A 12,871-nucleotide genomic window follows, 5' to 3' on the forward strand; every position below is an offset into this window, starting at 1 on the left:
GAGAAGAGAGGTACCAAAATAGGTTTTATTTTACATAAGAACATTGTCAAAACTTGAAAACATTTTTTGCATATAAACCTTTTTAAAACAAGGAGACAATGTTTGAATTTCACAGATTGTACAAAATATTGACGAAGAAAAAAATCATTTTCATGAGTGATTCATACCCCTCTTTTGCATCTTTATTTGAACCCGCCACCAAAGCAAATACAGAGCGCAGCCTTTAACTGCCATTCATAGGTCAAGTAAACACGAGGACATCTTCGAAACACTAGTAGTGTCCACAGCTAGTTCTGTCTTTCTCAGCTAGAGTCTATGAGGAGGCCGCACAGTTCAGCATGTACATTTAAGCTCTTTAAGAAGTCTCACAGTTAAGTTCAAAATGGAGCTTTTTAGTTAATAAGAATCACTGAATCTTCAAAGTTTGGGGTAACCCATTATTATTTAAGGCTTGCATTCAATAGTGGAAGTACTATATAGTAGAGCTGAAGAAAAACCAAAAGCATCATTAACACATAATAAAAACTAGCACCAACTTGCATCTTATTTAAGCCCAAGCTTTATCAACATTCATCTTTTAATAGAGCAAAGCTTGTTGTGTTGTACTGGAACTCATATCGTCACACAAAACTGATCAGAGGTTCAACAAATTCTCACTTAAGAGTAAGTTAACACTGTAATTAGGAGCCATGTGTTGCCATTAAAATGATCTTGTTTAGCAAAGACTGAAAAACTTTGCAGTCCATCAATTCTTGAATTACAGAAAAATGTAAACATTGACTGTGGAAAGGAGCTTCTGTTTATATTATTTCTTCATGCTCATGATATTCAATGCCACAGACACTCACTGTAAATAGATGGTGCAATAAAATGGTGAGGGTGCACTAAAAATGGCACCTTAAATATTTGCAGAAGACACAAAGTTTGAGTCTAGTGAAATGAAATCATAGCTTTGCTTATCCTCAAATCAAATACTTATTTTCCTTTTTTATGGTTCTGACTTTTTTTCTTGCACAATTGTCAATTTTGACTTTTAAGGGTGTTAGCTCTGTCCAACATTGAGCAGCTGCTTTATTAAAATAAAAGTCAATTTCCTGAGAATTTACATTTCCCCACATCTGAATAAGCTGCATAACAGAGTTGGCAGACAATCGCAGGCACTACTAATCATCTGAATCAAGCCACTACACATTTTCCACATGCATGCCCCTGATGATCAAAACCAGATGGAGGAAAGAAAGATGTACTAACTCCTTGACAAGAGATACAAATCACGACTTCCTCCTGTGGCACTATCATTCCACCGCTTTATTGTTTCGCTCCCATATCAATTAAGTTTTAATTAAACTTCTAAAAGCTGGAAGAGAAAATCAGATTTTTCATTGGCAGCACTAGAACCTTTTTTACTCGCAGTAAATGCCACAGCAGGTCTTAGTGCAAGTCTTTCTGAGGTGGCTACACTCTCAATCACAACTAATAACAGCAAACTACCACCAAGATAACAGAAAATAAAGTACATTACTACCAATCTGACACCACTGTATATTAACTATATAAACTGTGAACACATGATGAAAGCCCTCCAACCTCAAAACACGTGAGTATCTGTAGGATTGTATACAACTTTATGCAAATTCAACAAAGTCAGGCCACTTGTTTCTAGAGCGCTATCGTTCAAAAATCTCTCACAGCTCATGTCTGTATGATTAAAGCCAACTGGAAATGTTAATGACAAATGTTTAATGCTCACTACTCAGAACTATCCCCGAGCAGCATTTGATAGGAGGTGTGATGAAAAAGTCCTCACACTGACTCTTGTTGAGAGAGAAGAGCCCACCAGTGATTTAGTGTAAAAGATGGCACAGAGATGACCTACCCACATTACACACCTTCACAAACCATACTATTTTTAATTCATTAATTAATTAGTGTCACCTCTTAGATTCCAGTTCAGCTCAACCAGATATTAATTCTCAAAAAAAACATTTTCACCACAAATCATTCCTCTTGCATACAACAAACAAAAGTAATGCAGCTCCAACAGCAAAGTTAAACACCGCACTGATCGCAAGCACATGTAAATTAGGGCGACTACTTGCTGTCACCTTCCCAGGCATAAGCATTTATTATGCTTTTGATTTTTAACTATGGCATCATTCTCATTCCTAAAAATTCCCCCCAAAGAGTGGAAGGTAAAAAAAAAAACTGTCCCTTTTATCTAGCCTTCTCTAGCGCTCACTTCTGCTTGTCCTTACATTTTCACACACTTTCCTTGCCATTTAGATTTAAGACTGAAGTGCGTTATTCACGAAACTAGCTGCGAAGCTATCCCACACATCATCTTCAGTTCAGTGCTCTCTACCTCACAGACAAGACAAGTCCTCATCAGTTTCTCCTGTTCTGTGCAGAGGCAGAGCTATGGACTCACTGTCCCTCTGGCTTTCCTTTAAGCAAGTCTGGTTGTTGAAGGGGGCGCACAGACTTAGGGGGGCTGGTGGTTCCCTCTACAAACATGTTAGGGATGTCCTGGCCAAAATAGATCTTACTGTTGGCTGCGATGGCCTGGAACTTCATCAGTTCCAGGTACTCTGGGGTTAACTTCACCTGTAAAGATTTAGAAGAAAGACAACAGTGTGTGAGGATTAGATTAGGGCTGGGGCATTATCACTATTCATGACAATACTGGTATGAATCTTAATGTGACTTGACAATGTACAGCACAGCTAAATGTCAGGGCTGTCAACGTTAACGCGATAATAACGCGCCAACGCAAAATCATTTTAACGCAACTAATTTCTGTAACACAATCAATCTTCCGGAGGTTGTAGTGGGCTCTGTTTTAAAGCTAGAGTAAAGATACTGTCATTATACGAAAATAGAAAACCTAAAGAATCCATTGGTAACAACCATGTCATACCAGCTTGTCACCAAGGAGGCTAAATAACGCTAAGTTATGCTAAATTTAAAGATACGCAAGGAAAAACTGTTATGGCCATCTTCAAAGAGGTCCCTTGACCTCTGACCTCAAGATATGTGAATGAAAATGGGTTCTATGGGTACCTACGAGTCTCCCCTTTACAGACATGCCCACTTTATGATGATCACATGCAGTTTTGGACAAGTCATAGTCAAGTCAGCACACTGACACACTGACAGCTGTTGTTGCCTGTTGGGCTGCAGTTTGCCATGTTATGATTTGAGCATATTATTTTATGCTAAATGCAGTACCTGTGAGGGTTTCTGGACAATATTTGTCATTGTTTTGTATTGTTAATTGATTTCCAAAAAATAAATCTACACATGTTTGCATAAAGTAAGCATATTTGCCCACTCCCATGTTGATAAGAGTATTAAATACTTGACAAACCTCCCTTTAAGGTACATTTTGAACAGATACAAAATGTGCAATTATACTTCTACTGACAATTATGCGATTAATCGCAATTAAATATTTGAATCAATTGACAGCCCTACTAAATGTGAATGTAACATTGCTGCCAACATTGCCATTAGATTAAATGTTGTATGTGTGTTTAATGCATGAATTTCTGTCAATAGCATTTTTTTTTACCCTGTTTGCTTCAGCGAACTTGGCAGCAGTGTAATATTCTGCATCAGCCTTAGCCCTCTCCTTCGCCAAGAAGGCAGAATCTGAAACAAAGAGACAGTGTTGAATGAGACAGGCACATGACAGACCAGTCGCCACAGCACACAGGAAATCCATCTCACAGAAGAGAACTGAGAGCAGTGATGCTAACCCTCTATCTGAGAGATCTTCTTGTCCGTCTCTTTCTCCGACACCCTCTGTTGGAACTGGATCTCTGCTACCTGGGCCACTTTTTGAGCCTCTATGGGACAGAAAAACATGTGAGCTTTAACAGCTGTACACAAGGTGGAGGGCGAAAGTAAGGTTACACATGAGTGACTGAATGGGGGGAAGCTGAAATTCTAATGACTGTCATGCAAATGAAAACCTAGCTGACTGATTTACAGTAAAACATCACATTTACCAATAATGGCCCTCTTCCTTTCAGTCTCAGCTTCCTTTTCCACCACCCTCTGAGTCTGAGCTGTTATCAACAGACGAGTCTTCTCCGCTTCCCTGCATATACAACACGCATACACAACAAAACAAGTTATTGCAAATATTTTCCTTTCTGTGTGGTCTAACTTGAACTGAGTGGGTGGGTAACAGGCGAGAATTTGAAACATGCACTAAGACTGCGCTAGTAAGAACAGATTTACACACACTCACATGAGTTCAAAGTTCCTCCTGATAGATTCAGGGATCTTTGGTTTGGTAACACGGACTGCCTTCATCAGGATGTTGAAACAGTGCAGAGGAAAAAAAGAAAGAGAAAAAAGAAATTGACCCTTTGCTCAAAATCAATCTGCCAATAAATGCCTCTCCCTGTCACCTACAACCACTCAACTAAAGTTTTTAGTGTGTGTCTTTTGGGCCACATGTTTAAATTTTACCCAATGTCATCAAACAACAGTAGCAGAGAGTGAACTGGCATTGGCTCACAGCTCAAGCTGGATTTATAGTTGCCACAGCGGGTTAATGGCAGTCGCATTGAAGATACTTATGGCGTAGGTTTTGATTTAAAGTTCAATGTCAGATTTCACCTTTATACCACCACCACAATACTGGACGGATATATCGTGCATGGAATCGTATGGTGCTTTAGTAGTAACAGCGTTCACATCCTTTCATTTACCTTGCAAAGGCGGGCTACACACATACTTATACAGTATAACTGGAGTTAGATCCAGATTAGGGGTGTTGCAATATACCAGTGTTGACAATTACCGTGATATTTAAAAATGAAATATTGATATCAGGTTAATACTAGGGATGAGTGCAATTCATTTGCCAAAAGAGACAAAATGCACAATTAACAACAGATGAATTAGACTGATTTTTTATTTTATTTTAATTTTTCCAAATTTTCTATAGATATCGCAATAATGTCATCACATTAAATAAATTCTTTTGACCACAATAATCGTGTAGTAAAAATCGGATATCATGACAGCCCTACACCAGGTAACTTATATTCCGCTTTGCTTTGCTGAGTAGAAGAATTGCAGTGTAAATAGCGAGATGTGTGTTACTGATAAGGAGAAGACTGCAAAGTCTTTCTTCAACTTACTTAATGCCGTCTTTACTCTGAACAATCTCCACCAGCATCAGAGACTTGTAGGGGAATACACAAGCTGCCCGAGCTGACCAATCACAGTCCTTAGATGACACACACACGGCTACAGCACAGTCTAGAGCAAAACTATAGCTTATATGTGCTTAGGCTCTGTAGCAACGCCATAACCCCAGTATGAACTCTAAATCCAGCTTTAGTCTTCAAAAGCCTTTGCAAACATGCCCTTTTTATTTTGAAACCAGTTGCATCCTTGAGCAAGCCAAATTCTAGCTGTTACTGTGACTTGAATCCTAGTCCATCTACTTACTATTTCCCTCAAGACATGAGTATGTGTTTAAATACCTGTATTGTAAGTCCAGGTGCCATACAATTAAGATCTTTCTGCAAAGCAGTCTTCAGGTTCTCATCTATAATGTCTGCAAGACAAAAACAGCAGCTGTTTGAATACACAACATATCACATTTTAGGAATTTCAAGAATGAACATACAGCACAAGTTGCCTTCTATGTATTCCATTAATATCAAACAATACTGTCTGTTTTACTACAAAAGCTTACTTACCAAACAACTCAATGTAGACCTCCTGTAGCGTGTGTACACTGCAGAATTGGTTGAGTTCATGGTGGATCTTATTGAAAATTAGAGTTTTGTCATAATCAGCTGTGTAGTTCCGCACAATTTCCACCACTGGAAATAAACAAACAAATGCAACAGTTATTGTAATGCCAAACTGCTGGCGGGGTTAATGTATAAACCAAATAAGGTAACTTTTGCAACGGAGGATATTAGAATATGTACCTGCTAAAGGGACCAGCATGTTAACAACTTCTATTCGGTCAAAATAGATCATCACACCACCACTGTGAAGAAAAGAAAAATCTGTTAATATATAATCATTTTCATGAATGGATCAATTTCTTAACAGCTACATCAATAAGCTCAGTCTTACCTTGTTCCACAAGGCACATTCTTGATCTCATCAGTTTGGAGAGTTGTCTGAAACACCAAAAATAAATGGTGATCACATGATCTGATAATGATAAAGATTATTCTCCACTACACGGGTCCTTTTATGAACATGTAACATGATAGTTTTTTCAAGTTGTATGTTCCTAATTTATTAAAAGCTACTAAATAAAGTAGTGCATGTTTGTTTTAAGTTAACCTGTGTCAATAATAAATACAATATGCATAATAATTTGCTTTTCATATTCGTGGAATTTCACCTTTCATGCAAACAAAAGGTGAGAATGGATTTAATATATATATTTTAATGGATTTTAGAGTTAATGGTTAAAAAAAACAGTTGCTGTTGTGCTGGTCACAGTTACTGAGGGTCCAAATGTTTGAGTAAGTAAAGGATACCTGAATATTATTTTTATTACGTTAAAAAATAACATGAAGGTTGATCAAAAATATCTCTCAGTGGCATAAGTCCTAAAAAAAATTTATTATATTTTTAGTTTGTCAAATTCAAAAGATTATATTTAATGCATATTTAGTAGCACAACAAACGGCGCATACACTTGGTATAAAGTAAACCCACTGCAGCCATGGTTGAATGGCAACTGTTTGCATGCTGCAGCTGATGTATTTATAGAAGTTCCCATTCTGGTTTTCATGTATCAGCAGCTTCTGGTTGACTCTTGCATTGCACATACATCTGCTAACAAACAGGCCAAGTTCCAGGATTGAAAGGTAAGTTTACCTGCACTGATCTGAAGGTGGTAATGAAAGGCAGCATAATGTGATATCCAGGACCGTTGGGAGAAGTCAGCAATGCCCCACCTCTGAAACGAATACAAACAAATTACTAGTCTGCCTTCTCAACATCAGATTATCTACTGACTACATTTATAGACAGTTGACAAAAGAAAAGGACTTAAAAGGTCATTTAAACAGTAATTTATGAGGGTGTAGATAAATAACCTTGCATTATATTACAGGGTGTTCCTGTTGTTTTTTCCAACTCATGAACATAGTCAGCAATTAAGGTTTATGATCTAGGTTACGTCCCATATATTATATTGTTGTTGTGAAGTTGTATTCAATTTAATTTCCACCAAGGTCTAACCTCCCTGCAGGGACCAGTAAAGTTTAATGTTAATCACTACTGTGGATCAGTCTGTGTTTGAAAAGTTCGTACAAACACAGACACTTATAAGAGCTCGTTAGATGTTCAGGTCTGGACTGGAAAATCCTGAGCTGACAAGTGTGGCAAACAGGTATGGAGCATAATATTTCCATATCCAGGCAAAATTGATATGTATCATCATCAGGAAATAGGCCTCTTTCAAACAACAACATGCCATCCACATTCTTAGTATATGAGAGAGATTAAGATAAAGGCCCGGGCAGTGCTCTGATACCTGTAGTACACAGCAAGGTGTCCTTCTTCTATCTTGTGAATGGAGGAGTGCAACATGATGGCCATCACTCCTGCTATTGCTCCAAATACTGCCCCTACGTGCGGCATCGTCATCTTTGCTTGTACACACACCTACAGGCAGAGAAAGAAGCACAAACACACTGAAATATTTATACACCATTATGGCTGTGGTTAGACCTTCCCTGTAATTGTAAGCAGCAGTGCATACAGTTACCAGTGTTATAAAGTAAACCCAGCTAAAACTAAAGCAGTCTCGCACAACAGCCCTGCGATAAATCCTACCATCGTGAAGGTTTTAATGTTCGGCTTAAGAGATGTTTATTAACTTTATGGTCTTGGAGACTGTAGTTTGTGAAGCTGTTGTAGTGTATTGCAAATATACTGAGGTGATTTTAATATTTAGTCTACCCTCAAATGGAGTTGACAAACTTTTATAACACCACTCAATAATCTAAAAGGCTATAAAAGGGGCATAAAATACATTTGCATTCGCACTGAGCTTCGTTTGCAGGGAGTGCAACTGCAGAAAGACATTGTAATGAAAACACTGGTATTACAGAACAAGACATATAAGATAATATATAGCGCTTTACTATATCTTCGTTAGCAAATCAAGATTTAGTAAATGCTCTGGAAGTGTTGCTGGGTTGTTACTCTGTTATTTTACTGGTAATATTGATTCGAGTAAAACATTGCTGCTGACAAACTATGCATGACAGAATGTGAATACATTTTATAAATGTCTGGCACATATTATACCATGTTTTGTCTTTTCTCTGCAAGTGTTAAACTGTTGAATGTCGTAAGTAGCTGGTTATTTACATTCACACAGTGGACCAGACAACTGCCTGCCCGCATACAGCAAATTGCTTGTTTACAAGACCCCTATAACAGTTAATACAGAATAAATAAAACATTATATATAGGTTATACACAGCTTGTGATACTGTACACCTTGGATGTATTTATGGGACACCAGACTGATCTAGGACATGTAATGCATCCTGACTTTAACACAGGTGCACCCTGATCAAAATAGTCATTCATAGTAGTTAATTTAAGAGCTTCTGTAGCAACCTCATAGTTAATGTATATTATGTGACAGCAAATGTTAACCCCATAGTGACTACTTTTAACAGTTAATGTCATGATAACGATACAGAGCAGTGTGTTAAACATTAGCCAACTACCTCAATTACAAAGTGCACTTTCAGTGAGCAGAATGTTAACCAGCTAACAGACACGATTAGATAGCTTGTAGGATTACTTAAGGAAACTAGCGAGTAATTCCTCTGTCAACACATGAACAACAACGTGTTTGCAACCAAAGCTATGTCTCCCTCAATATAACCATCACACCTTGGACGTCTGAATTATTATTATAATTTTTCACATAGATATTTTCAGGTGGAATTTCATTTCATTCTCACTGTGCAATATCATTTTCCACTTATTGTCAATACTGTATATACTGCTCCTATTTTTATACTTCCTTCTATTTAAGTGGTTCATATTTTGTTTCACTTTGTTTAGCTCTTTTTTTACTGTGTTAGCTGATGCATCTTGTTTTTTGCACTATCCCCTTTGCTGCTGTACACTGCATATTTCCCCACTAATAAAGGAATATCTTATCTTATCTTATTTTATCTTAGAGTAATATTATTTGGATAAAATGTGAGCCTAAATTAATCTGTATGGACAATACCCCTGTTACTTTCGCTATATTATATCCTTTGAATTACTATATTATATTTCTTATTGAACAATAAAAAAAAAATGAAAACCACAATAACAAGTTACAAAACTATTTCATGCCACATGCTAAAATGGGGTTTATATCTGTTAAACAGACTGCAGAGCACAGTTAAACAGCTGCATAACAACCTACTGGCATAGAACTGAACATTATCTAACATACTATTCAAATATACTAATAAATAAAGCCACCACTACCAATACAACGACTGCTCTATTCTTTTAATTTATGTAGGGAAATTAAAAAGAAGTTCAATGCAATGAGTAAATGAAACCATAAGATACATGTAGGGAAGTAAAACTAACATTTTCCATTGTAATGTGATTGAGTGAGCGTTTTTTTTTTTTTTTAAATGGACATTGTTAAAGGAAAGTACTAGGAGGAGCCTACCTCAAAATACATACAGTAGACTATTACATGAATATGCATTTTTACTTTCAGGTGATCAGTATTGTAATGTATCATTATTTCAGTGTCTGATATTCAACACAAATTGTAAACTGTTGGTGCACTACTATCATTTTCCACTTGTGCAATTTTGTAAATAGTCTGTTTATTGGCAATACTGTATATACTGCTCCTATTTTTATACTTCCTTCTATTTAAGTGGTTCATATTTTGTTTCACTTTGTTTAGCTCTTTTTTTTACTGTGTTAGCTGATGCATCTTGTTTTTTGCACTATCCCCTTTGCTGCTGTACACTGCATATTTCCCCACTAATAAAGGAATATCTTATCTTATCTTATTTTATCTTAGAGTAATATTATTTGGATAAAATGTGACCCTAAACTAATCTGTATGGACAATACCCCTGTTACTTTCGCTATATTATATCCTTTGAATTACTATATTATATTTCTTATTGAACAATAAAAAAAAAATTAAAACCACAATAACAAGTTACAAAACTATTTCATGTCACATGCTAAAATGGGGTTTATAAGCTGTTAAACAGACTGCAGAGCACAGTTAAACAGCTGCATAACAACCTACTGGCATAGAACTGAACATTATCTAACATACTATTCAAATATACTAATAAATAAACCCACCACTACTAATACTGCTCAAACATGTCCTATGTTATTATTCTTTTGCATCATTTATGTGTGAAATTAAAAAGAAGTGCAATGCAATGAGTAAATGCAACCATAAGATACATGTAGGGAAGTAAAACTAACATTTTCCATTGTAATGTGATTGAGTGAGCTTTTTTTTTTTTTTAAATGGACATTGTTAAAGGAAAGTACTAGGAGGAGCCTACCTCAAAATACATACAGTAAACTATTACATGAATATGCATTTTTACTTTCAGGGTTATCAGTATTGTAATGTATCATTATTTCAGTGTCTGGTATTCACCACAAATTGTAAACTGTTGGTGCACTACTATCATTTTCCACTTGTGCAATTGTGTAAATAGTCTGTTTATTGTCAATACTGTATATACTGCTCCTATTTTTATACTTCCTTCTATTTAAGTGGTTCATATTTTGTTTCACTTTGTTTAGCTCTTTTTTTTACTGTGTTAGTTGATGCATCTTGTTTTTTGCACTATGCCCTTTGCTGCTGTATACTGCATATTTCCCCACTGCAGGACTACTAAAGGAGTATCTTATCTTATCTTATAGTAATATTATTTGGATAAAATGTGACCCTAAATTAATCTGTATGGACACTTTCAGTGAGCAGAATGTTTACCAGCTAATATTAGCACTAACAGACACGATTAGATAGCTTGTTGAATTACTTTTAGCGAGTAATTCCTCTGTCAACACATGAACAACAACGTGTTTGCAACCAAAGCTATGTCTCCTTCAATATAACCATCACACCTTGGACGTCTTAACCTAGCAACGTTAACCTAGCAACGTTAACCTAGCAACGTTAACCTAGCTAGCTAGCCAGGTTAGCTAACCTAGCTAGCGGAAGTTAGCCACTCCGTCATTTACTTGCTTATTAATGCTAACATTAGCTCGCTAAGGCTGCTCGCGTACAAACTAAACGAGTTAACTCACCTGGCACAACGCTGCAGTATGAATATGTGAAGCGTTAGAGTGAATGTGGGGTTTAAGGTGAGTGAAGTTACCACTGTATTGAACCGTAGTATCCTCTCTGCTCGTCTCACTCAGCGTCCATCAGCTTTCTCTCGCTTTCACATGTCACATTACGCTGCCTTCAGGGGCTGTCGGAAATAACAGTGTTGTTGTGTGACCTTCATTTTTAGTCCTAGTTGTGCTTATGTTACCTCATCCCAGGGGTCAGCAACCTTTACTATCAGAAGAGCCGTTTTAGGCAAACAAATAAAAAATAAAATCTGTCTGGAGCAGCAAAACATTTGAGCATTGTGATGAAGGTAACACAGTTTATAGTCTAAGTTTATAGTATATAAGTCTAATGCAGTGAGGGCCAAAGTGCAAATGTACTACGGAGTATTAGGGCCACATTGAGGGGAAAAACATCTGAGATTTACAGAATAAAGTCATAATATTACGAGAAAAAAAGAAAATAACACGTAAAATTACTACTTATACTACTACTATAATATTATGACTTTATTCTCATAATATTACGACGTTTTTCTCGTAAACTTATGACTTTATCCTTGTAATATTATGATTTTATTTTCCAAATATTATGACTTTATTCTCGTAATATCATGACTTTATTCTCATAATATTATGACTTTATTCTCATAATATTATGACTTTATCCTTGTAATATTATGACTTTATTCTCATAATATTATGACTTTATCCTTGTAATATTATGACTTTATTCTCATAATATTATGACTTTATTCTCGTAATATCATGACTTTATTCTCGAAATCTCAGATTTATCTTTTTTCCTCAATGTGGCCCTAATACTCCGTCGTACCATAGACCTACAACAATGATAAATAAAAATGAAAATGTCAACAAAAAACTGTTATTCATTTCCACTAATTTTTTAATAATCCACAGGGAGCCACTGGAGAGGAGATAAAGAGCCACAGGTTGCTGACCCTTGATTTAGTCCAACTAGTTATTTAGTATTCATTCATTTAATTTAATTTCAACATTTATTTCGAACATGTAGAATACAAAAAAAAGAAAAGAAAAATAATGCTCATACCAACACAGTAGTGCATCAACAGTTTACTATTTGTGGTGAATACCAGACTATAAAAAAATAATATAAATGAAAACAACAAAAATCAAGTGTCAGGCAGTTAAAGGCAGTGCATTTAGTCAGGACATTCACTGATTTCAACAGAATATTATTTTTCTTTGTAGAAGATTTCTTTGAAATGATGCAAAATTAATATAGTATAAAAGCTATGCTGCATCTCCACCTATTGTTTTACTCATACACTGAGTTTAAGCCCACATTATAGTTTAACGTCTTGGGTTTTCATACTTTGTTTAAGTGCAAAATGTTTGCCTGGTTTGCTCAGACAATTGTTTAAGTATGAAAACCAGACGTTAAACTATAATGTGGGCTTAAACTCAGTATATGAGTAAAACAATAGGTGGAGATGCAGCATTGCTTTCATACTATATTCATTTTGCATCATTTCAA

At 36.0% G+C, this 12,871-nt stretch overlaps 1 protein-coding gene across 2 annotated transcripts; it reads right to left on the bottom strand.

Annotated features, from left to right (window-relative positions):
* erlin1 (ER lipid raft associated 1) lies at positions 1–11,528 on the bottom strand. Of its 2 annotated transcripts, none has more exons than XM_037782377.1 (12): positions 11,397–11,528; positions 7,532–7,662; positions 6,871–6,952; positions 6,112–6,158; positions 5,961–6,022; positions 5,724–5,849; positions 5,505–5,578; positions 4,256–4,314; positions 4,011–4,102; positions 3,759–3,848; positions 3,572–3,651; positions 1–2,604 (listed from the first exon to the last, which is right to left on the bottom strand). In XM_037782377.1, the coding sequence occupies exons 2-12, from the start codon at positions 7,642–7,644 to the stop codon at positions 2,425–2,427; spliced, it is 1,005 nt and encodes a 334-aa protein (XP_037638305.1). In that variant the 5' UTR covers positions 7,645–7,662; positions 11,397–11,528; the 3' UTR covers positions 1–2,424. The 2 variants fall into 2 exon arrangements, with proteins under 2 accessions (XP_037638305.1, XP_037638304.1); XM_037782376.1 differs by having other exon boundaries at positions 11,326–11,478.
* Positions 11,529–12,871: the final 1,343 nt, after the last annotated feature.

Source organism: Sebastes umbrosus, chromosome 10 (assembly GCF_015220745.1).
Source record: "Sebastes umbrosus isolate fSebUmb1 chromosome 10, fSebUmb1.pri, whole genome shotgun sequence".
Classification (NCBI taxonomy): Eukaryota; Metazoa; Chordata; class Actinopteri; order Perciformes; family Sebastidae; genus Sebastes; species Sebastes umbrosus.